Here is a 26,694-nt window from a genome sequence, read left to right as displayed (position 1 = left end):
CAGCGTTTTTGTTTTCAATACAGCTTCCAGCACTTTCAGTAATTTGCTCCTCTATCATAATCTAGCCAAGCTGCCAGGGCTAAAGCACAAGAGCCCATTATCGTACGCTGTCGAAATGTAGGAGGAAAGCAGTGAGAGACGGGTGTGTGAAATAAACAAGGACGTGTAGCTTTACGAGGAGGACTGATAGGCTTTGCTCGTTGACCACCACTGCCATGTTCCATCTTTCCAATTACTCACCACCCCCCACCAGACAAACAGCTGAGCGCTGCGCGTGCTCTGTTAGCGTGGCCGTGATTGGTCGGAGTGGACACGGCGGACGCGGGGATTGGTTGGAGCGAGGAGGAAATGGATACAACGTGAAAACGTAACTGGCTGTGTCAATTTCTCGGTGAAGTCAGCCCTGGGCTTTATGGATAAGGCAATTGAACAAGACCACTGACCAGCTTTTTAATTTTCACTTTTCTATTCTGTTTTGTTACATTAATGATCACAACAATATGCTGACGGTGACCCGGCTGATATCAGTCCTCTTGCTGTTCTCTGGGCCAGTCTGGGGCGACGATGATTCCGATTGGGTGAAACTCCCCAATACATGTGAAGGTTTGTGTCCCACTTCTTACTACACTGTTGGCTGCTGCACTTATTACACTCACACTGACAAACGTTCCGTGCTTTAAGTCTATATTTTTTTTATTTAAAAATCAGTATTCACCCTCCGATCAGTATAAAAAGGGATAATCGGGAATTATTACCATTCATTGTAGGAAAAAATGTTTATAGTGTATTTCATAATTTCTTTAACAAATTACCTGCAGGGAACATTTTGGCACTGTTCGAAATCAGGGCTACTTCCCCTTATGGGTCCATGATACTTATTAAAGTGAACTGCACCCTGATTTGGCTACTATGCCCAATGTGGAAAACAGCAGTACAATAGAACTTCTCAGTGTGCTTCTAGTGGTTATAGGCTTTCATGCAGAATGTTCAGATTCCAGTTTGATTTTATTGGGTACGCAGAGTTAAAAGTGGAATTGATGGAAAAGGGGAAGAGGAACTACTTTTTTCAAGAGCACTTTTAAACTTGCTGTTATGCTGCATGCACTGCTGCCAATCCAACTTTATAATATTTCTCATTAGGAACTTTCAACAAAAGGAATAATGTCTGAAACGTTCAGATGGTAAGAATATAAGAATTAGGAGCAGGATTGACCAATCACCCCATCAAGCCTGCTCCACCTTCAAGAAAATTGTTGGTCATTTGATTGTGGTCTTAATTCCCTTTTCTGCCTATAATCTGCCTCAACCCTGTAAACTTTGACTCCTTTGTATATTAAAAATCTGTCTAATTCAACCTCCAGTACATTCAATGATCCAGGTCCACTTTTCACCTGCTAAAGAGATTCCCTAGTTCTAGATTCCTAGTGTGAGGAAACATCCTCTCAGCTGCCACCCTGTGAAGACCACCGCAGAATCATGTTCTCAATCCTTTCGTGTGTGGGAAGTTTCTTCCTAACTACTCTCTCCAGAGCCCTCTGCAGAAACAAGAAAGGCTGTTCTGTCTAGTAGTCCATTCTAGGGTAATGTGTCACTTGAGCTTCTCTTTTTTTTTTCATCTTATCGTAGCCCTCTATTCCCTTCTCCCTTAAGGTAATCTGGAGGAGAGTGTGGACTATTGCCAGACTTGAATTGGATGCTGAAGAAGCAGCATCACATTTCTGCTGTGATGTAGACAAAGCTAAAACGATTTAAACATGAATTGTGATTTCACTTGCTCCCATTTCCCTTTGTGCAGTTTCAATGTAACTATATGCTGAAAGTGAACACCAGCTTTCATTTCAGACTGCTGTTCATGTTTTGTAGGTAAACAAGGATAAATGTATGCTGCTGCTCCCAACTCTTGTTCGTACTGGATACTCCAGCTTCAGTACCTCAGTCTGTGCTGCAAGTGGGAATTCCAGGTGTCATTGTCGGTTAGGAATTCCCTCTTAAATTGGAAAGCCTCATCCTAAAATGAATCAGAATTGTCAATTGGGAGGTGCAGGAGAAAGATGGAGAATTGATTTTTAATTCCTACTGGGGGAGTGGGATGCCTCTATAAATCTTGGGGATGAGACTTAAAAGGAGTACTTCCATGAAAAGGATGGAGTGAGTGACAACCTCAGCTTTTAGGGAAGTATTAGATTGATTATTGAATCAGGAAAACATTTGGATTTATCCAATCAAGCATTCCTGGAAACATTCATGAATTTCCAGGGATTCCACAAAATTAAACTATTATGTACTGGATGGGGGTTGCAGAACTGTGTAAAAACAATGACTGCAGATGCTGGAAACCAGATTCTGGATCAGTGGATGGAAGAGCACAGCAATTCAGGCAGCATCCAACGAGCAGCGAAATCGACGTTTCGGGCAAAAGCCCTTCATCAGGAATATAGGCAGGGAGCCTGAAGCGTGGAGAGATAAGCTAGAGGAGGGTGGGGGTGGGGAGAGAGTAGCATAGAGTACAATGGGTGAGTGGGGGAGGAGATGAAGGTGATAGGTCAGGGAGGAGAGGGTGGAGTGGACAGGTGGAAAAGGAGCTAGGCAGGTCGGACAAGTCAAGGGGACAGTGGAAACTAGGATGAGGTGGGGGAAGGAGAAATGAGGAAGCTGTTGAAGTCCACATTGATGCCCTGGGGTTGAAGTGTTCCGAGGCGGAAGATGAGGCGTTCTTCCTCCAGGTATCTGGTGGTGAGTGAGCGGCGGTGAAGGAGGCCCACCTCCATGTCCTCGGCAGAGTGGGAGGGGGAGTTGAAATGTTGGGCCACGGGGCGGTTTGGTTGATTGGTGCGGGTGTCTCGGAGATGTTCCCTAAAGCGCTCTGCTAGGAGGCGCCTAGTCTCCTCAAAGTAGAGGAGACCGCATCGGGAGCAACGGATACAATAAATGATATTGGTGGATGTGCAGGTAAAACTTTGATGGATGTGGAAGGCTCCTTTAGGGCCTTGGATAGAGGTGAGGGAGGAGGTGTGGGCACAGATTTTACAGTTCCTGCGGTGGCAGGGGAAAGTGCCAGGATGGGAGGGTGGGTCGTAGGGGAGCGTGCACCTGACCAGGTAGTCACGGAGGGAACGGTCTTTGCGGAAGGCGGAAAGGTGTTGGGAGGGAAATATATCCCTGGTGGTGGGGTCTTTTTGGAGGTGGTGGAAATGTCGGCGGATGATTTTGTTTATGCGGAGGTTTGTAGGGTGGAAGGTGAGCACCAGGGGCGTTCTGTCCTTGTTACGGTTGGAGGGGTAGGGTCTGAGGGCGGAGGTGCGGGATGTGGACGAGATGCGTTGGAGGGCATCTTTACCACGTGGGAAGGGAAATTGCGGTCTCTAAAGAAGGAGGCTATCTGGTGTGTTCTATGGTGGAACTGGTCCTCCTTTAGGGAACATCTCCGAGACACCTGCAACAATCAACCAAACCGCCCCGTGGCCCAACATTTCAACTCCCCCACCCACTCTGCCGAGGACATGGAGGTGGGCCTCCTTCACCGCCGCTCCCTCACCACCAGATACCTGGAGGAAGAACGCCTCATCTTCCACCTCGGAACACTTCAACCCCAGGGCATCAATGTGGACTTCAACAGCTTCCTCATTTCTCCTTCCCCCACCTCATCCTAGTTTCCACTGTCCCCTTAACTTGTCAGACCTGCCTAGCTCCTTTTCCTCCTATCCACTCCACCCTCTCCTCCCTGACCTATCACCTTCATCTCCTCCCCCACTCACCCATTGTACTCTATGCTACTCTCTCCCCACCCCCACCCTCCTCTAGCTTATCTCTCCACGCTTCAGGCTCTCTGCCTTTATTCCTGATGAAGGGCTTTTGCCCGAAATGTCGATTTCGCTGCTCGTTGGATGCTGCCTGAATTGCTGTGCTCTTCCAGCACCACTGTTGCAGAACTGTGCACTGTGGCAATGTTAAGAACACTTTATAGAACTCCCTGACGTAACTGGCCAAGGATTTTCAGCAGCATCTCAAAACTATGATCTCTTCAATATAACAGGGTAAAGGCACCATCACCCCCAAGTTCTCTTCCAAGTCACAAACATCATCCTGACCTGGATGTCTGCTGCTGTCCCTTCGTTAATGTTGGGTCAACATGCTGGAATTGGCTAGCAAACAGCATGATGGGAGTGTCTTTCCCACACAGACTGCAATAGTTCAACAAGGTGTCTCAACATCAACTTCTTAAGGGCAACTCAGGATGAGCAATAAATATTTGTCCTGACATCCTGAAATTGCATTTTTGGAATAAAAATGTGATTTTTTTTTCATTTATTTATCTTAGTTCATAGTGCATTGGAAGATTCAATGCAAGCAGCTTGTAATTCTGTGCAAGTCAGCTGGCTTGCTGAAATCAGAAAGGTTCTGAAATCGGAAATTGGAATGTTATATTAATGTGGAAATGATCAATTTTCAATATTAATATGAGAGTCCAGCAATCTTTATTTTACATCAAACCTTCCTTGACCACACTCCTTTCTCTGTCTGCTGCCCGACCCAACCCTCTGACGTTTTGTACATTCCCTCTTTCCCATTGCTCTGCTCGTTTTTCCACTCACTCAATTACTTTCTTGATCTTGATGTACATTTTTGACTTGCCCATCTGTGCCATGTCTTGTGATCTTGTATGTGCTACATATTGACATTTGTAGTTGATAACAAAGGATTTCAAAAAGTTTGTTTTTGTGTGGGGGAGGGAGTGGGTGGTGTGTGGGGAGGTGAGTTCTGTACCCCAGCTGGACATACCTTGTTAAAGAGTCAGTTTATATTCTAATTTTACTGTCAAATCTTTTTGGCCAAGGCATATGTATTTCACTATGATATGCTATTAGATTGATTTAGTCACATCAAATATGCATGTTTTGTGGTCAGTGATAGGCTCACTGAGTGTGCAATCCTCTGTGTCACTTGTTGCTGTTTGACCTCTCACTCATACTTTTGGCTATTATCTTTCAAGTTGTAAAATAGTACGTCGCTAAGCAATTATAATAGAATCATAGTCATACAGCACAGAAATAGGTCTAACTTGTCCATGCCAGCCAGATTTCCTCAACTGAACTAGTCCCATTTGCCTGCTTTTGTCCCATATCCCTCTCAACCCTTCCTATTCATGTACCTGTCCAAGTGTCTTTTAGATGTTGTAATATTATTCATCTCTACCACTTCCTCTAGCAGTTCGTTCCATATATGCACCACCTGTGTGGAAAAAGTTACCCTCCGGTCCCTTTTAAATCTTCCTTCTCTCATCTTAACTGCACATCCACTCATTTTGGACTCCCCTACTCTGAGGAAATGACCTTGGTTATTCACCTTATCTATACCTCTCACGATTTTATAAATCTGTTTACAGTCACCCCTTAGCCTCCTATGTTCCAGGGAAGAAGTAGTACCAGCCTATTCAGCCCCTCCTTATAACTCAAACCCAAAGTCTCAGTAACATGCTTATAAATTGTATCTGTAGGTTAATAACATCTAAAGTTTCTTTTGTTTTCTGCTTGTTTCAAACTGAATCCAAATTCAATTGTTCCTGTTTTGGGACAAAAATTGAAGAAAGGGACAGCATTGTCATGCATTTCATTCCGTTTCAGGAAAAAGTCAGAACCAATTGTATTCATTAACTGATAAGCAAAGCAACGATAGAATATAGAACAATACAGCACAGAACAGGCCCTTCAGCCTTCAATGTTGCACCACCCTGTGAACTATTCTGAGCTCATCCCCCTACACTATCCCATCATCATCCACGTGCTTACCCAAGGATTGTTTAAATCTCCTTAATGTGGCTGAGTTGATTACATTAGCAGGTAGGGCATTCCATGCCCTTACCACTCTCTGAGTAAAGAACCTGCCTCTGACATCTGTCTTAAATCTATCACCCCTCAGTTTAAAGTTATGCCCCCTAGTACAAGCTGACATCATCATCCTCAGAAAAAGGCTTTCACTGTCTACCCTATATAACCCCCTGGTCATCTTGTATGTCTCTATCAAATCTCCTCCTAACCTCCTTCTTTCCAATGAGAACAGACCCAAGTCTCTCAGTCTTTCCTCATAAGAGCTTCCCTCCAGACCAGGGAACATCCTGGTAAACCTCCTCTGCCTTTTCCAATGCTTCCACATCCTTCCTGTAATGGGGCGACCAGAACTGTACACAATATTCCAAATGCGACCGCACTAGCATTTTGTACAGTTGCAGCATGACATTGCGGCTCCGGAACTCAATCCCTGTACCAATGAAACCTAATACACCGTATGCCCTCTTAACAGCACTATCAACCTGGGTGGCAACTTTCAGGGATCTATGGACATGAACTTCAAGATCCCTCTGCACAGCCACACTACCAGGAATCTTTCCATTGACCCACTACTCTGCCTTCCTGTTATTCTTGCCAAAATGAATCACCTCACATTTAGCTGTATTGAACTCCATTTGCCACCTCTCAGCCCAATTCTGCAGTTTATCAAAGTCCCCCTGCAACTTGCAACATTCTTCCACACTGTCCGCTACTCCACCGACTCTAATGTCATCTGCAAACTTACTAACCCGTCCACCTATGCCTGTGTCTAAGTCATTTATAAAAATGACAAACAGAAGGTGGTTGGGAGTTTATTTCAAATTAACAAAAGTGTCGGCATTACTTGATAAAAACACATTTAATCGAAACATATTCACACTTCTTCTCTCCCACACCATTTAATGTTGTTTTTCTATTTAGACATGAAGATATAGGAATGTAAGTAGGTCATTCAGCCCTTCATGTCTGCTCCACCATTCAATGAGATCATGGTTTATCTGATAATCTTCAACTCCACTTTCCTGCGTTATCTCCAAAATCTTTGATTCCTGTAATGATTGAAAATCTGTCTGTGTCAGTGTTGAATATACTTAATGAGTCAGGTCCTGTGCTACAAAGAATTCCATAGATTCACTAGCAAGACTCACCTCTGTCTTAAATGGGTGACACCTTACTCTGAGTTTATGCTGTTTGGTCCCAGATACCAAAGAGGAAACAAACGACTCTGTCAAGCCTCCAAAGAATCTTATTCATTTCAGTAATATCAATTTTCATTCTTTAAAACTTTCATGATTACAAACCCAACATACTTAGTCTTTCTTCTTAAGAAAATCCCTCTATACCTAGAATCAGTCAAGCGAGCCTTCACTGGATTGTCTTCAAAGCCAGTATATCTTCCCTTAGAAAATAGGGCTAACACTGTTGCCAGTATTCCAGCTGTGGTCTGACTAGGGCTTTGTACTGTTTTAGCAAGAGGTCTCTCTTTTTACACCCTATTCCCTTTGAAGTAGAGGCCAACAATCAAATGCCTTCTTTATTAGTTACTGTAGTTGGATACTCAATTTGGTGATTCATAAACAAGGGCTCCCAAGTCCCTCTGTTCTATACCTTTCTGCAGACTTTCCCCATTTAAATAATATTCACCTCTTCTGCCAAAGTGCATAACTTCATATTTCCCCACACATTTTTATCCACTCACTTAACCTGTCCACATACGTCTTTGGACTCATTGTGTTGTCCTTAGTAGTTGCCTTTGCACCTATTTTTGTATGGCCTACAAGCTTGGGTATAGTACATTCGCATCCAAGTTATTAATGTATATTAAGAAATAATTTCAGGGCCAGCACTAATCTCTTTGATACTTGTGAATTGTTCTGTTGAGTGCAATATGAAAAGCTTCAACAAAATGTTTTTTTTCCAGCAATACTCAAGTTCTCTACTACCAAATGACTATTTAAAATTGTCAGTCTTTCTAAGGTGACTTCATGGTGCATAGAAATATTAAACTGATAGCATAGTGCTGTTTTAAGATTTGAATTAAGGTGTTTTGTTAAGGTTGCTTTGAAAAGGTTTTGCTCTGCACATGTATCAGTGAATACTTGGGGTACTTGATAAAAGCCAATGTGGCAAAACAAACCGTAGCATTGTTCTGGCACAGAGGAAGGCCATTTGGCTCATTGTGCCTGCACTGCTTCTATTACCTAGTGGTGATCCCATACCCCTACACACCATTTCCATCCAAATAATCATCCACTGCTCTCTTTAATGCCTCAGTTGAACCTTCTTCCACCGCATTTCCAGGCAGTGTATTCCATACTGTAGCTACTGACTGTATGAAAACAGTTTTTTTGTCACATCACCCTTGTTTTGTTTGCACATTACTTTAAGTCTATGCTCTCTCATTTTTTTTCTTATATGAGCAGGAACAGCTTCTCCATAACTACTTTATCCAACCTGGTCATGATTTTGAAAACCTTTATCAAATCTCCTGTCAGCCACCTTCTTTCCAATGGGAACAATCATACCTCCTTCAATCCATCTTCATAATTGAATAACAGCATTAAAATCACTCATTTGAGCACAGTACTGTGATCACTGCACTATTATAAAACAAGATCACTGTCAACATTTTGTTCTTAAGCTATTTGAAAGAGAGAGATAAGTCAGTGTTTCATGTGGGGCGCCTCATGCTGGAGAAGGTTATCTAAGAGTACAATGGGATCTTGATCAACTGGGCCACTGGGCCGAGGATTGGCCAATGAAGTTTAATTCCAAAGAATGCAAGATGTTGCATTTTTGGTAAGACAGACCAGCACAGGACTTACACAGTTAGTGGCAGGGACCTTGGGAATGTTTTTGAACAGAGAGATCTAGGGGTGCAGGTACATTGTTCCTTAAAAGTGGCATCACAGGTAGACAGGATGGTGAGGAGATGTTTGCCATGCTTGTTGGCCCTGAAGAAGCGTTATACATGAAATATTGACTTCTCCATCTCTTGATGCTGCCTGGCTTGCTCTGGTCTTCCTGCTTGTGTTCATTGGTCGGAGCTTTAAATATAGCAGATGGGATGTCATGATACAGTTGCACAAGACAATGATAAGGCCACAATTGGCACACAATTCTAGTTGCTCTCCTATAGGAAGGATATTATTAAACTAGATAGTATGTCGAAAAGATTTACAAGGATCTTACCAAGACTGGAAGGTTTGTGTTATAAGGAGAGGCTGGATAGCCTGGGACTGATTTTCCTGGGGCGTAGGAGGCTGGGGGATGACTTTGTAGAGGCTTATACCATCATGAGGAGGCATAGATAAGGTGAATAACCAAGGTTTTTTCCTGAGGGCTAAAACTAGAGGGCATAAGTTTAAGGTGAGAGAGTAAGATATAAAAGGACCTGCAGGGCAACATTTTCACACAGAGAGTGGTGCCTATGTGGAATGAACTGCTATAGGCAGTGGTAAAGGTAAATACACTTACAACATTTAAATATATTAGGACAGGTTAATGGGTAGGAAGGTTTTAGAGGGATATGGCCCAATTGCAGGCAAGTAGAACTAGTTCAGATTCGGGAAACGTGGATGGCATGGACTAGTTTTACCAAAGAGCCTGTTTCCATGCTGTACCTTTTTGACTCTAGAAATGGCCAATCTATGTAATCAAGATGGCCAAAAGGATTTAAATACCAAATTGAATAGTTTTATAACTCTCTTATCAACAGTTTACTTACATTCTCATTAAATGTCTATTTACAAAATATTTAGGAGATTTTCACGCTTGAATCGATTATGAAATATTTAGAACACTTTTTTTTCTTTTGTATGTCAGAATTCCTTTCACTGCAATATATCTTTGGGTCAGTTACATGGCTTTTGGATCCACAATAAATTGAATAATGTTGTTCACCCTTTCAAGATTAGATTAGATTAGATTACTTACAGTGTGGAAACAGGCCCTTCGGCCCAACAAGTCCACACCGACCCGCCGAAGCGCAACCCACCCATACCCCTACATCCACCCCTTTAACCTAACACTACGGGCAATTTAGCATGGCCAATTCACCTGACCCGCACATCTTTGGACTGTGGGAGGAAACCGGAGCACCCGGAGGAAACCCACGCAGACACGGGGAGAATGTGCAAACTCCACACAGTCAGTCGCCTGAGTCGGGAATTTTTACCCGGGTCTACAGGCGCTGTGAGGCAGCAGTGCTAACCACTGGGCCACCGTGCCGCCCACCAACTGACCATGTTGGTCACCTGGGGTGTTTGCTATGGTTCCAGGAGATGATTGTTAATACTGATCTAAGTCCTGAAGATATTGCTGCAAACAGGACAGAATGGCAAGACAATAGAGTTTTCCAACTGGCTTGGAATTTCCTGGCTTGGAATTTCCTCGACGTGCAATTCCCCTCTATGACTTGGTGCACTTGCTTTCAAAGGAGGCTGCAGCCTATTTTATTTGTATCAAGTGCAGTAATCCAGCTGCTTCCAGGGCTCCGTGGTTGGTTTCAAAACTAAACACAGCTTTCAGAGTGTTTTTGTAGCACTATCCTTGAGAATTGTAACAGCACACCCCAGATTAGAGCTCTCTCTTCATGATTAATGTTGGTAAGCATGGATCATGCAATCTGGCTATGTGATCAATCCAGCTCAGCTCAAAGAATGTCACATACAGTGTTCCTTCTCTAACGTAATAACAGAGTCTGCATTTTTAATTATTCTTTCTTTTGATATCTTTTTTTACACTCTTTAGTGTGCAAATACCTTGCTGTGGAATTGAAATTGGCTTTTGAAGAAACAGGAAAAACCAATGAGGTGATTGATACCAAATACGGCTTTCTGGAAGGAAAGAGATCGAAAATAAAATACAGGCACTCGTAAGCAATTTCCTGCAAGTTCACTTTTTTTTTGAGGGATACTGGTGTTTGTACTTCATCAGAATAAGAGGGATTTAGTTTTCTTTCTGGACTTGCTAAAAACACAATTGGATAATCTGCTGCTAGGCTTCATCCGAAGACATTTCAAATTTGTTGTTAGCAAATACAGTCGCGTCCATTCATATCATGGCGAAGATTGGTTGATGTAGAAGGCAGATTACTGTTCTTTGTTTCTGGCTGAATTCAAACTCCAGTCTGAGAAGGAGAGAATTTAGAAAATCTCCTTTATCTGCTGGCTGAAATTTCCTTTAAATTAATTTACATAGAACATAACAACGCAGTACAGGCCCTTCGGTCCTCGATGTTGCGCCGCCCTGTCTTACTAAGCTGAAGCCCATCCATCTACACTATTCCATTTACATCCATATGCCTGTCCAATGAAGACTTAAATTTGGCACAACTTCAACTATATCTTTAATTGACAGAAGCTCATTGCATCAAATTACCTTTCAATTTTCAATTGTGTTCAGAAAACTGTAGAAATGATCAGTGTTTGGGAAGTGTGATTGTTATTTTGGAACAACCAGGGATGAGATTCTGAAATGGGAGTTTGAACATGTTGCAGGAAAGTAGAATTTACTTTGATCTGTATTTGGTTCTGTTGGATCTGACCTGGTTGGAACCTGATGTAGGTATTCATACTGGGTGTAAGGACATTGCCAAGCACTGACTCATAATCTTTACTTTGAGAAACAGAAAATTCACCTTTTCACTGGTAAGAAAGTAAAAGCTAGCTGACCGTTTTTAAAAGGGCAATGTTTCAATTAATGATGGGGAAATTATGGGAGAAGATTCTTCGGAGCAGGATCTTCTCACACTTGGAGAATAATGCACTTATTATGGATAGTCGGCACAGCTTTAGATTAGATGACCCACAGTGTGGGAACAGGCCCTTCGGCCCAACCAGTCCACACCGACCCTCCGGAGAGTAACCCACCCAGACCCCTTTCCCTCTGACTAATGCACCTATGGACAATTTAGAATGGCCAATTCACCTGATCTGCACTTCTTTGGACTGTGGGAGGAAACAGGAGCACCTGGAGGAAACCCACACAGATACTGGGAGAATGTGCAAACTCCACATAGACATCACCCGAGGCTGGAATCAAACCTGGGGCCCTGGTGCTGTGAGACACCAGTGCTAACCACTGAGCCACTGTACCGCCCCCTTTGAACAGGGAGGCCTTGTCTCACAAATTTGATTGAGTGTTTTAAGGAATGAATATTATTGATGTGGGTAGAGCAGTGGATGTTGTCTACATGGGCTTCACTAAAACATTTGACAAGGTGCCACTGAGCCACTGTACCGCCCCCTTTGAACAGGGAGGCCTTGTCTCACAAATTTGATTGAGTGTTTTAAGGAATGAATATTATTGATGTGGGTAGAGCAGTGGATGTTGTCTACATGGGCTTCACTAAAACATTTGACAAGGTGCCTATGGTAGGCTGGTATGGGAGTTTAACTCCGATGGGATCCATGGTGAGTTGGCAAGTTGGAAACAAAATTGGCTTGGTCATAGAAGACCGAGGGGTGGGGGGGTATTTTTCTGACTGTGGATCTGTGACCATGGTGTCCCATAGGGATTCGTGCTGAGACCTGTTTTGTTTGTAGTATAAATAAATTATTGGGATGAAAATGTGGGTGATCTGATTAGTAAGTTTGCAGACAACACATTATGGATAGTGAAGAAGATTGTCAAAGGATATAGCAGGTTATAGGTCAGTTGGAAAATTGGACGGAGAAATGGATTTCAATCTGGATGAGTGTAAGTTGATGCATTCTAGGAGGTTAACTGGAAGAGGAAGGTATACCGTAAATGCAGGACCTTTCGGAGCACTGACATAGGGAGGAATCTTGAGGTGCAACTCCATAGCTCCCTGCAAGTGGCAACAGAAGTGGATAAGGTGGTAAAGAAGGCATATGGCATGTTTGCTTTCATTGGTTAGGGCACTAAATGTCAAAGTTCGTAAATATGTTGCAGCTGTATAAAACTTTAGTTCGGCCAAATTTAATGTAAGGATGCGGAAGCTTTGGAAAGGGTGCAAAAGAAGTTTACCGGGATGTTGCCTGGATCAGAGTGTATTATCTATGAGGAGAGGTTGGACAAACTTGGATTGTTTTTGCTAAAGTGTCAGAGACTGAGGCGTGACCTGATAGCAATATGAACGTTTATGAGAGGCTTGGATAGTGAATTGTCGGTGAATTTCTTGGGTGGAAATGTCACATAATAGGCGGCAAAAGTTTACAGTGGGAGGGGAAGAGTTTAAAGGAGATATGTGAGGCAAGTTTTTCACCCAGAGGGTGGTAGCAGCAGATACTTTATCAATGTTCAAGAGGCATTTAGAGAGAGACAGGTGAACAGGCAGAGAATAGAGATATGGATCATATAAAGGCAAATGAGATTTAGAATGGCAACATGGTCAGCACAGACAGGGTGGACTGATCCTGTGGTGTACTGTTTTATGTGCTATGTGGACTGGTGGAGAGTTTTGGATAATTTCCCCAATAGTTTTCTTGTGTTATTTTCTAAACTGAAGTATCTAAAACTAGTCTTTCTTCATAGGGAGCAAATTATGCATCAAGGGCCTCTACAGTGGTTGAATTAATACAGCGTAGGTTTAACAGGTTAACCTTGACTCCAGTAAATTGCTGACAGGAGAAAATATGGGAAACCTACCATTACGTACGATAGAAAAATAACATGACACTAGCAACTGAGAGGAAACTAGAGTGATTTGAGAGATCACAAGGATTTGATTATGTGGAACAATTATGTGAATTGGCATGTTCTCATTGGAAGAAGAGAGGTAATAATAACTTTGTTTAGGATTCTACAGAATTGGATAATTTTGTCCAGAACTAGCAAACATAGATTGTATTTGTAGGGTTTATATAATAAGTGAAAGAAGAAACTAATGTAAAAGTAGTGGGGAAGAATGGGAGGAATAAAGAGAATGAGGATTTGAGTGCACCTTTGGAGAAAATACTTCTGGTCAGTTTTTTGAGGGGTAGGGAAGAAGAGAGTTACTGAGAAATGTTTAAACAATGGAACTGCAGTGCATGAATACACAACCTTTTATTGGTGGACATTGGAAGACCAAGAATACCTTGATATCAACAGAATAAGGTATATGAGTATGTAATACCAAAGGAGATATTTGTGATGGGTGGAGTGAGACTATGGGGCAATTTGAAAGTGAAGGTGAAAACTTTAAAACCATGAGGAGATGTAGTTGTTATAATTCTATAAGTCAGGTGATGAAGGATAAAACTAGAGCTAATTTTTATACACTTTTAGAAGCATTTATTTACAGAAGTGCACCTTTACAAACCAGCATCTCCAATTCATCACCTACAGTTTGTTTATATTTAGTATAGCAAAAGGCTAGGTTCATTACTTTGGAGTCAGAAAGTAAAGTACTCTAATATAACAAAAAGATTTCTTGTTAACAATGTATGCATTTTATTTTCTCAAAGTGACATCCGGTTGATTGAAGTAACTGAAAACATTTGTAATCGATTGCTGGAATATAATTTACATAAGGAGCGAAGTGGGAGTAATCGCTTTGCCAAGGTAAGTGCTACTGAGTCTGTCCTTCGATGAAGAGACGTTTTATTCCACATTTTGCTTGGTGCCATTCTGGACCTTGTGTTTGATATATAGTGGCATTCATGTTGAAGGATGTTTGCTTGTGACAAAGTGACTGAAATGTACTCAGTCACAGCTCATCATTGACTTTGTCTTTTGTTCTTGGAATTTGGATGACGTGGCTGGAAGAACATTTATTGCCTACCTCTAGTTGCCTTGAGAAGCTGGTGGCGCTACCTTCTAAAGGAACAAGTTTTGGTGCTGATGTCCCTCCTGTGGTGTTGGGCAGAGAATGTCAGTAATTTGATATAGAGCTTATTGTGCTCTGAGCCACCTATTGGGAATGCATCAGTTCACTGTTTTGACCCACTTAGGGGTCTGCAGCACCCTGTTTTGCTAGTCACTACCGCCTCCAGGTTCCCCTCAGTCCAGGGTACAGTTGGGGCACTGAGGTGATTGCAGGGCCTGTGCACCCCTGTGCCAACCCCACCCCCCTCCATCTCCCACTCTCTGGCTGATGGCATGTTGATCTCTGTTGTTCTCGGTAACTTTTCCTCCCCTCTCTTAGGGGTAGCAGCCTTGGGTGTGGGAGTTCTTGCAGTGGCCTGTGAAGGTCCTGGAGGATGTATGAGGGAATGGTGATAGATGGCATCTGCAGCACAGTCAGAGAGGACGACTGCTTCAGTGTCAGTCTGCCTGGTGACAGGTTAGTAGGGGCTCTGTGTAGTAGGCACTGTAGGTCTGGGCATTGGAAGCAACCTCAAATTAGAATAGCACCAATCGGGGTGGCTAGGAATGTGGTAAACAACACTCAAAGGAATCTCGGACCGGATCTTTAACAGGATTTCAGGCCCCAATAACTTAGTGACATTAAATTGAAACATTGTTAAATGGGACAGCAATAAGCACAGACTCCCTGTAGTCTGTAGGGAAGGATAGCTCACAAATAATTCTCAATCAAAAGGCTGTTGTCTTAGATAACAAGATGTAGTTTATTAATCTCAAAATATATACAAGTCACATTAACAATGTTCTATTCCTAACAAGGAGTTGGTAAGACACATGACTCTGTGACAAGACTGGGATAGACTCCAGTTGCTGCCTCCCTGAGCTCTCATATTGCCAAACTGCCCAATGCTTCACCCAATTGCTGGGTTATACATGAAACAGCAGAGTTTTTACTTAGCTGAGATTAACCCTTTCAGATCCATTACTGTGTCCTACAAACAATCAGTGAAATACATACTTTTGGATTGTTTGGTTCATTCGCTAAGGTTGAAATCTGCTCAAGACCGTGACAAGATGAATTATAGACTGGATTGTTAAAGTTCAATATTTTCTTGTCTGAAAACAATGAAAGAATTAAAGTGCCCAGGTAGGAAGTGGTTGTGATATTACTTAACTATAGTTTTGATCTGATTAATTAATCTATTTAAATAACATCAGTAAGTATGTATGGAACAAACTGCTAGAGGAGATGATGGAGGCACTTAAACATTTAAAAGATATCTGGATGGGTATATGAATAGGATATGGGCCAAATGCTGGCAAATGGGATGAGATTAATTTAGAATATCTAGTCAGTATGGGTGAGTTGGACTGAAGGGTCTGTTTCTGTGCTGTACATCCCTTTAACTCTTTGAACTTGCCTAAAGAGGCTTCACGTCAGATCTCATGATTGTATTACCAATGCACGCATGCACATTTTTAGAATACAGCAGCGTGAGGAAAGTTCATACTTTTTGATAAAGGCAGAAGTCGTTTCTGCCCATGCATGAATCTGGACATGCCCAGGAGGATGGTAGTAGGGGAACAGATTGAGAACAAGATGTCTAACATCAACAGATTCTTCTCAGTGACCTTACAGGAGTGGAACTGCAACCTTTTGCATTACACAAATTTGAAAACTGCTTTTCTGGGCCAGTGAGGATGTTTTGCAGTAATTATAAAATTAGTTGATTGCTATTTTATTCAACAAGGTGTAACTTTTTTCAAAGGATTTTGCAGTGAGACTAATGGAAGTTATTGCCAGTTCGGTGATTTCTCATTAATTGCCATCTCTGGACTTAACAGTGCATCATCTTAATGATAAAATTACTGCCAATGACTTCTGAATTTTTGGGTTATTCTGTGTGGATGTGGATTTCTCAGATTGTTGTATCGGCCCTTGAGTAATGATAGTGTGTACTCAATCATTACCATGCAAAGTTCAGGCCATTAAAGATCTCCTTGTCTTTACATTCTTTTAAGGCTGAAAAACCAGACAGTTGCATCACTTAACAGATTTAGGGATCATTACTGGGTCATTGTCGCAAAGTGATCCATTACTGCCAGTGAGATAAATCATATCTTCAGAGCAACCAATCTGAATGTTATGTGGAGCACCCAGTAATACAAGGTCCCTCTTTTATCCTGTAAATTAAAAATTTCCTTTTAAGTACGGAAAAAGTGAGTCACTGAAAAAGACCATAGACGACAAGAAACAGGAACAGGAGTAGGCCGTTTGGCCCCTTGAGTCCTGCTATGCCATTGAGTAGGATCATGGCTGATCCCATACTCCTCGCATCCATTTTCCTGTCCTTTCCCCGTCATCCTTGATTCTCCTACTGATCAGGAATCTATCTCAGCCTTAACTATACACAAGAACTCTGCCCACAGGTCTCTGTGGCAAAGAGTTCCAAAGACACTCAACCCTCTAAGAGAAGTAGTTCCTTCTCATCTCAGTATTAAACTGGTGCCCCTTTATTTTGAAGCTATGGCCTCTGGTTGTGGATTCTCCAATGTGGGGAATTATTCTCTCTGCATTTACCCTGTCAAATCCCTTAAGAATCCTATATGTTTAATGAGATCACCTCTTATTCTTCTAAACCTCAGTGAGTAGAGTCCCAAACTGTTTAATCATTGCTGATAAGACAACAGGGACCATCCCAGTGAACCTTCCCTGAATTGCTTCCAATGAATTATTGCAGTACTCTAGATGTGGTCTCGCCAGCACCTTGTACAGTTGCAGTAAGACTTCCCTACTCTTATATTCCTACCTCTTGAAATAAGGGCCAACATTTCATTCGTCTTCCTGCTGACCAATTTACTGATTTTGATTTGGGAGAGGTGGCCAGGAGATCAGAATAATGTGTGGTACTGTAAAGTAAGCAATAAGCTACAAACAATGGTGGAATGTATCTTTTATAATAAAGAAAGAGGAGAAATGGCACTGAGTGCAGAGTTATTAAGTTTTATTTTCTTTCTTTCCGCTTAAGGGAATGAGTGAGACATTCCAGACTCTCCATGGTCTTGTTCATAAAGGTGTAAAAGTTGTTATGGACATTCCCTACGAATTGTGGAATGAGACATCAGCTGAGGTCTCTGATATGAAGAAGCAGGTATGTGAAGACTACTTGATCTACAACTCGCAGATTGTGAGTGAAGGGGGGTGATGGTCAAGGAGAAATAATGATACCAAATACAATTTATTTCCACTTTGCTTGATGTTTCATTGTGAAATGCACTGACTGCCCTAAGGCCAGGAACGTTCTGAATTTGTCACCTGTAGGACATGGAGGTGCTGCAAACAGGAGGGGCGAAATCAACCTGAATTCCAGCTCCTGATAACTGTCTGGTGATCTTTCCTGAAAGTGTGGACATTTATGTATAGTGATACCTTTTGAATTTGAACATGCTTTTGGCATTTACAGTCCAGCCTTACACATGGGCATGTAAGAAAAGTATTGAAGGATACTCCACATCCGTTGGAACATATCATAGACACAGTTAACTGCCTTCAGGAAAGTAAGGAAGGATTCTGGGTAATCCAAGATGGAGGACGGGAAAACTTTCTGGCTGTAAGAGCTGCTCCTTTTTTTTTGAGGTATTTTAGGTGTTGGAGGTGATTTCCTCAAATTCCAGGAGCAGCAATCACTGTTTTATATGCTGTTACATTGTTTTGGAACTTTGGAAAAAAAAAAGTCAAAACAACAGCAGTTTAAAAGGGAGAAGAGCAGACAAAGGAAGCACATGGTGAGGACAGTGCAGGAGAGAGAGAGAGAGAGAAAACCTGCACAGTTACCGCCTTTGCTGTTTGAATTCGTGTATCGCTGGACATCGGAGTGCATCTGGGAAAATTAACAAACAGTGAAATTCACAACTAATCTTGAAGGAACTGTTGGGCGAAGTTCACAGCACAGAATCCGATAAGTAAATTGTTGTTTTAAGTCAGTCCAATAGAAAGGCTGCAGTAGTGGGTACAGTGGATTCTTTCTTGATTATATGTTTTTTGGAGGTATGTCTCTTGATTAAACTTAAAATATAAGCCATAGCTATTAATTTAACCTGGTGCAGTGTTTTGTAGAGGAATAAGACGGTGTTATTTTCTGGGTCTATAGATTGTGAAGGAGCAAAAATGGCCTTTGCAGTTATATGTACTTGTCAGATGTGGGAGTTTAAGGGTTACTGCGGATTATATCTGCCATAAATGCTGTTGGATGCAAATCTTATCAGATCGAGTGGATCAGTTGGAGAGACAAATAGAAGCGATGAGGAATTTGCAACAGCTACAGTATGTGATGGATGGCAGTTATAGAAAGGGGGGAAAGTCTCAGATACAGTCACATAGATGGGTTAACTCCAGGAAGGGTAAGAGAGGTAGGCAGCTAGAGCAGGAATCTTTTGTGGATATATCCATTTCAAACAGGTATGCTGTTTTGGAAAATGTAGGGGGTGATGGATTCTCAGGGGAACGTAGCACGAACAGCCAAGTTTCTGGTATTGAAACTGGCTCTAATGCAACGAGGGATATGTTGGCTTCCAAGAGATCAATTGTGTTAGGGGATTCTGTAGTCCGAGGTACAGACAGACGTTTCTGTGGCCAGCAGAGGAAAAAGCAGAATAGTGTGTTGTTTCCCAGGTGCCAGGATCAAGCATGTCTCAGAGAGGGTGCAGAATGTTCTCATGGGGGAGAGGGGCCAGCAGGAGGTCATTGTCCACATTGGAACCAACGACATTGGAAGGGAAAAGGTTGAGACTCTGAAGGGAGATTACAGAGAGTTAGGTAGAATTTTAAAAAGGAGGTCCTCTAGGGTAGTAATATCTGGATTATTCCCAGTGCTACGAGCTAGTAAGGGCAGGAATAGGAGGATAGAGCAGATGAATGCATGGCTGAGGAGCTGGTGTATGGGAGAAGAATTCACATTTTTGGATCATTGGAATCTCTTTTGGGGTAGAAGTGACCTGTCCAAGAAGGACGGATTGCACCTAAATTGGAAGAGGACTAATATACTGGTAGGGAAATTTGCTAGAACTGCTTGGGAGGATTTAAACTAGTAAGGTGGGGGGGTGGGACCCAGGGCGATAGTGAGAAAAGAGATCGATCTGAGACGGGTACAGCTGAGAACAGAAGTGAGTCAAACAGTTAGGGCAGGCAGGGATAAGGTAGGATTAATAAATTAAACTGCATTTATTTCAATGCAAGGGGTCTAACAGGGAAGGCAGATGAACTCAGGGCGTGGTTAGGAACATGGGACTGGGATATCCTAGCAATTACGGAAACATGGCTCAGGGATGGGCAGGACTGGCAGCTGAATGTTCCAGGATACAAATGCTACAGGAAGGATAGAAAGGGAGGCAAAAGAGGAGGGGGAGTGGCATTTTTGATAAGGGATAGCATTACAGTTGTGCTAAGGGTGGATATTCCCAGAAATACATCCAGGGAAGTTGTTTGGGTGTAACTGAGAAATAAGAAAGGGATGGTCACCTTATTGGGATTGTATTATAGACCCCCCCCAATAGTCAGAGGGAAATTGAGAAACAAACTTGTAAGGAGATCTCGGCTATCTGTAAGAATAATAGGGTAGTTATGGTAGGGGATTTTAACTTTCCAAACATCAACTGGGACTGCCATAGTGTTAAAGGTTTAGATGGAGAGGAATTTCTTAAGTGTGTACAAGACAATTTTCTGATTCAGTATGTGGATGTACCTACTAGAGAAGGTGCAAAACTTGACCTACTGTTGGGAAATAAGGCAGGGCAGGTGACTGAGGTGTCAGTGGGAGAGCACTTTGGGGCCAGTGACCATAATTCTATTCATTTTAAAATAGTGATGGAAAAGGATAGACCAGATCTAAAAGTTGAAGTTCTAAATTGGAGAAAGGCCAATTTTGACGGTATTAGGCAAGAACTTTCAAAAGCTAATTGGAGGCAGATGTCGCAGGTAAAGGGACGGCTGGAAAATGGGAAGCCTTCAGAAATGAGATAACAAGAATCCAGAGAAAGTATATTCCTGTCAGGGTGAAAGGGAAGGCTGGTAACTATAGGGAATGCTGGATGACTAAAGAAATTGAGGGTTTGGTTAAGAAAAAGAAGGAAGCATATGTCAGGTATAGACAGGATAGATCGAGTGAATCCTTAGAAGAGTATAAAGAAAGTAGGAGTATACTTAAGAGGGAAATCAGGAGGGCAAAATGGGGACATGAGATAGCTTTGGCAAATAGAATTAAGGAGAATCCAAAGGGTTTTTACAAATACATTTAGGACAAAAGGGTAACTAGGGAGAGAATAGGGCCCCTCAAAGATCAGCAAGGCAGCCTTTGTGTGGAGCTACAGAAAATGGGGGAGATACTAAATGAATATTTCGCATCAGTATTTACTGTGGAAAAGGATATGGAAGATATAGACTGTATGGAAATAGATGGTGACATCTTGCAAAATGTCCAGATTACAGAGGAGGAAGTGCTGGATGTCTTGAAATGGTTAAAGGTGGATAAATCCCCAGGACCTGATCAGGTGTACCAGAGAACTCCGTGGGAAGCTAGAGAAGTGATTGCTGGGCCTCTTGCTGAGATATCTGTATCATCGATAGTCACAGGTGAGGTGCCGGAAGACTGGAGGTTGGCAAACGTGGTGCCACTGTTTAAGAAGGGTGGTAAGGACAAGCCAGGGAATTATAGACCAGTGAGCCCGACCTCGGTGGTGGATAAGTTGTTGGAGGGAATCCTGAGGGACAGGATATGCATGTATTTGGAAAGGCAAGGACTGATTTGGGATAGTCAACATGGCTTTGTGATTGGGAAACATGTCTCACAAACTTGATTGAGTTTTTTGATGAAGTAACAAAGAAGATTGATGAGGGCAGAGCAGTAGATTGTGATCTATATGGACTCCAGTAAGGCGTTCGACAAGGTTCCCCATGGGAGACTGATTAGCAAGGTTAGATCTCATGGAATACAGGGAGAACTAGCCATTTGGATACAGAACTGGCTTAAAGGTAAAAGACAGAGGGTGGTGGTGGAGGGTTGTTTTTCAGACTAGAGGCCTGTGACCAGTGGAGTGGCACAAGGATCGGTGCTGGGTCCTCTACTTTTTGTCATTTACATAAATGATTTGGATGCGAGCAATAAGAGGTACAGTTAGTAAGTTTGCAAATGACACCAAAATTGGAGGTGTAGTGGACAGCGAAGAGGGTTACCTCAGATTACAACAGGATCTTGACCAGATGGGCCAATGGGCTGAGAAGTGGCAGATGGAGTTTAATTCAGATAAATGCGAGGTGCTGCATTTTGGGAAAGCAAATCTTAGCAGGACTTATACACTTGATGGTAAGGTCCTAGGGAGTGTTGCTGAACAAAGAGACCTTGGAGTGCAGATTCATAGCTCCTTGAAAGTGGAGCCCAGGTAGATAGGATAGTGAAGAAGGCGTTTGGTATGCTTTCCTTTATTGGTCAGAGTATTGAGTACAGGACATTGGTTAGGCCACTGTTAGAATATTGCGTGCAATTCTGGTCTCCTTCCTATCGGAAAGATGTTGTGAAACTTGAAAGGGTTCAGAAAAGATTTACAAGGATTTTGCCAGGGTTGGAGGATCTGAGCTACAGGAAGAGGCTGAACAGGCTGGGTCTGTTTTCCCTGGAGCGTTGGAGGCTGAGGGGTGACCTTATAGAGGTTTACAAAATTATGAGGGGCATGGATAGGATAAATAGGCAAAGTCTTTTCCCTGGGGTTGGGGAGTCCAGAACCTCAGGGCATAGGTTTAGGGTGAGAGGGGAAAGATATAAAAGAGACGTAAGGGGCAACTTTTTCACGCAGAGGGTGGTACGTGTATGAAATGAGCTGCCAGAGGATGTGGTGAAGGCTGGTACAATTGCAACATTTAAGAAGCATTTGGATGGGTATTTGAATAGGAAGGGATTGGAGGGATATGGGCCGGGTGCTGGCAGGTGGGACTAGTTTGGGTTGGCATATCTGGTCGGCATGGACGGGTTGGACCAAAGCGTCTGTTTCCATGCTGTATATCTCTAACACAAAAAAAAATTACTTTTGGCTACAAATTTTGACTTGTGATTGGGAATTTTACTCACAAAATGAACACATTGTTTTCAAGATAGGTAGTGGTGGATAATGGTGTTCTGACACTGCTCAGTACAAGGTTGTGAGATGTCATGAAAGTGAATCCAAACATTCCTAATACCCTTATTCTATTGACTTTGGGCTCCATCTGCCAGTATACTACATAGTGACTATGATCTTTATGTAGCTGATCATGACAATATGTGTAAAATGTATATGAATCAAAGGTAACTGCTTCTCTGAATTCCAAAAATAAATAAAACCATTTCATATTGAAACGGCTGGTTTTTCAGTTTTTGAGAAATATTCATATAGTTTATACTGGCACATGGTTTTTGCTTTGGTTGTAGCAGGGAGGGTATGGAATGGTTAATGAGGACCAGGCTGTGTACTATGAATGTCATTCGGAAAATACTGGAGGAAGTAAAAGGGTTGAGGATTCTAACCCTTACAAGCAGGAGCTGGAGGAGCACTGAAAGGAGGTGGCAGAACATGTGGGACAGGACTGGTTTCTCACACTCCTTTAGAAGTACTTTGCAGCTGTTAAGCTCTGTGCTACGATACCGTTAAATCTAAAAAGTATCCTGACTGCGTTGTGTTTGTGAGATATTCTTCACAAAATGCCATTAACCAAAAAAAATCCAAGAGATGATCAGGATACCAGTAGTATATCTTTAGACCTTTTTTTCGGATTAGTTAGCAATATAGATAAACATACTTCCCTTTTTAAAGCCTTGAAACTGTTGGTGCTTGCCTAACTTACAAGTATGTGTATGTGTATGTCTCTCTCTCTCTCTCTCTCTCTTTTATAACCCAGTGTGATGTAATGGTGGAAAAGTATGAAGATGTTATTGAGGATTGGTACAAAAATCATCAGGAGGAAGACCTCACCATGTTCCTCTGTGAACGGCATGTTCTGAAGCCCCATGAGACAGGTATAAACCTTTCTAACTCTAGATGTCCTGAAGACATGCATTGTGTTTAAACTACTTTAAATTTTTGCTGCAGATAGAGAACAACCATAGAAGTGGCCATAGTAACCTCCTGAAAGAATAAAACACTGTTTCCCCATCTCTTTTGGAGTGCTTTGGCATCTTTTGACAGTTAAAGGTACAGTTGTATTTGGAGTAACCAATCTATCTGCCAGTTCTGTCGGTACATTAAGATGAAAGAGATACAAAATCTATTACCCCCCCCCCCCCAGCCTGTATTTGCTGCTTTTGTCCATAGTCTCTAACATAAAAGGTGATGTTAAAGTGATGTATCTTTATCATTGGGAGTGGAGACAAATGATATGTTGCATCTGTTGGGGACACATAAACAGAACCATTGCATTTTCACAACGCAGCAATGCAATAATGCATAATTTGTCCTTGATGTGCTTAAGGAAGCAAAAGTAGTTTGCCAAAGGTTCAAGCACAAAAGTGCATCAATAATTAAAGCACTTATTTGAATTTATTTCAGGGTGCTTGAAGGAGATTTGGAATGGCCAGAAAGGGGACCCTGCAGCGATTGATGAGGAAGAGAAGAAGAAGAAGAAAAAAAAGAAAAAAAGCAAGAGCAAAGAGGATAAGGAAGGGGAAAATAAGAAAGAGAAAAAAGGAAAGAAGAAAAAGAAACAAGAGGACACTGACCAAGAAGGAGGAAAAGACATGTCATCTGATGATGAGCAGACCCAACAGAAATCACTTCCATCCCACAGACCTGATGAACTCTAAAGACTGAAGGACTAGGCCAGAAAGTATTGATTCAGAACTGTGTATTAGGTCATTGCTGTTAAGTGGACAGTAACTTAAACCCAGTGGATCATTTTCAAGAATTTGAATTTAAATAGCTTTAAATTAATCTGATACAGTGGGGGAAAATGTCAGTTTTCTGACTGTTGGTCTGTCTATTTATATCTAATGAATCACTGCAACAACCTATTTTTTACTGTCCTTTCCAAATTCCAGTGACAGTGATGTCAAATGATACGTGGACTGTGTCTTCTGTTTGATTGCTTGAATTGAAGCAAGTTACTGTTGAGGTTTTTATGCTTGAATGCCACTAATCTGCCTTTTTAAGGATATTTTTAAAATGTTCATTCAATACATAGATCCAAAGTTGTGGGAACAGGAAAATTAATCTGTATCATACCTCTAGAAGTTTAGCCAATGAATGGGAATTTAGAATTAATTTTGTCAATTTTGCTTTGTAATTGGGGAATTGAGTCTCTAAATGCTAAAAGAATATGAGGTGTTTTGAAGTGATAATAGTGTTTTGACATTGGATTGAGCAATGTTGTGAGGTGTGCTTGAAAGCAAATCCAATGATTTCCAGATCATCAAAACACTGAAAGAGATCCAGAATGCAGAACATACCAATGCTGAAATATAAAATTGATTTGTAACATTTCATGGTTACTAGTTTTCAGCTTCAGGAAAAGGAGAGGAATTTAGAAATGCATCTCATGTATAGATCTCAACTACCAGCTTAAAAATGTCCACTTATTTAGTTTCTATAAACAAATGATTCTGTTGCATAGAAGAACAGCTCTATTGTATACTCAAGACAGATTTGTAGATTTTCCATTTTTTTGGAAAGCCATATGGGATTGCAAAATTACCTCTAAAATGCATTTTTAAAAATTGTGGAAAATTCCATGGAATAAACACAACTTGACCTAGTCAGCTTAAATCAATGGCCCTCTTGCTCTAATTTGATGTATATTACTAGTGTAAAATGTCAGTTCTATACACCAGGTGACAAAAACATTTCATTCTTCCACATGCACTAAAGTGATTTATTGCTGAACATTGCAATGAAATAAATGCATGCATTCAGTAACAAATGGGTAACAAATGCTGGCCTTGGCAGACACACTGATACTCCAGGGATCAAATTTTTAAAATTCTGTCAGCCAATTGGATTTAAATTGGCTGACTACTTTCTTCCGGTTGGTGCAAAGTCACATGATAAAACTCAGCAGGAAAGGTGAAAAAATGTTCATTGTTTTAAAGATGCAATTTCAATGCAATAATCAGGTCTTGAGGTTTGCATGATCCACTCTCATTAGTGTGATTTTTGAATTTATCTAAATTGATAGAGACAAACAATATACATGCTTATGATCCAAATTATTTTTCCCAAATAAAGGACCCTGGATTTGCTGTACTTGCAACAGACACCATTATGTTGATATTAGGAGTTTTCCACTTAACCCACCTGTTGACTTCTGTAAATTAGTATCTAATGGTGGTGTCACTATTCCTGACAATGGAAAACACTATTAATTTGGGGCACAATGATGTAGAAGTTCACAACATTTATGTTCACAAATATAGAGACATAAACCTCTGGGAGAAGTAATTTTTATATATTTATTAAAACTACAATGATAGCCTTCCTTCTAACCATGTTTGTTGCATGTGGCCTTGAGCTCATTCTGATTGACTTACTGGGAGCTCAATTTCATAATATCAGAATAATTTAAAACGAATTAATGACTGGTTACTCCAATAATTTTGAAGTGTTTTTCTAGACTTCTTTGGAAATCATCCAATTTAACTGTTCTTATTCAAATATCAGAAGTATTTGTCACTGGCAACAGGTGTTAGTCAATATAGGTAGAGTGCTTCAGAATCCCAGAGCAGAGTATGTATGCATTCGCAACTATTCTACCATAACCGGCTCCTACTGAAAATTGGTGTTTTATACTCCCTTCTGTCCTCAAACATACAAGGAAAGTGGGTGGGAGTTGTGAAGTTCCTAAGACTCCAGAGGCACTGATTGGTTGGAAAATCACCCAGGTGATCTCTGTTGGGGAAGAATGCTGCAGTGTTATGCAAAACCTGGAATGTAGTTGTTTTAAACTAAAATAAAGGTAAATAAAGAATTGAGGGAATATGTAAAATGAAACTGTTAATCAGAACTCTTAGAAGCTGGCTGATTAGCTGTATTTTTGTTTTTGTTTGCAGTTTCTAAACCTCAACATTTAATAAATAGCTAACAGTCGTGTATTTAATCTTTA

At 41.5% G+C, this 26,694-nt stretch overlaps 1 protein-coding gene across 1 annotated transcript; it reads left to right on the top strand.

Moving 5' to 3' along the window:
* The first annotated feature begins 371 nt into the window (after positions 1-371).
* Positions 372-26,694, top strand: LOC122557371 (protein canopy homolog 3). Its single transcript, XM_043705013.2, has 6 exons — positions 372-603; positions 10,578-10,701; positions 14,240-14,336; positions 17,609-17,731; positions 23,503-23,620; positions 24,150-26,694. The coding sequence occupies exons 1-6, from the start codon at positions 501-503 to the stop codon at positions 24,401-24,403; spliced, it is 819 nt and encodes a 272-aa protein (XP_043560948.1). The 5' UTR covers positions 372-500; the 3' UTR covers positions 24,404-26,694.

This window comes from Chiloscyllium plagiosum, unplaced genomic scaffold (assembly GCF_037043375.1).
Source record: "Chiloscyllium plagiosum isolate Xiang-an unplaced genomic scaffold, Cpla_swu_hap1 HiC_scaffold_11, whole genome shotgun sequence".
NCBI classification, from domain to species: Eukaryota; Metazoa; Chordata; class Chondrichthyes; order Orectolobiformes; family Hemiscylliidae; genus Chiloscyllium; species Chiloscyllium plagiosum.
This window is presented reverse-complemented; position numbering and strand designations above follow the sequence as displayed.

Excerpts from the sequence above, each read along its gene's own strand:
- LOC122557371 (XM_043705013.2), top strand. The coding sequence starts at position 501 with ATGCTGACGGTGACCCGGCTGATATCAGTCCTCTTGCTGTTCTCTGGG. Across the intron at positions 604-10,577 it reads ACTCCCCAATACATGTGAAG|TGTGCAAATACCTTGCTGTG; the intron begins GTTTGTGTCCCA and ends TACACTCTTTAG. Across the intron at positions 10,702-14,239 it reads AAAATAAAATACAGGCACTC|TGACATCCGGTTGATTGAAG; the intron begins GTAAGCAATTTC and ends ATTTTCTCAAAG.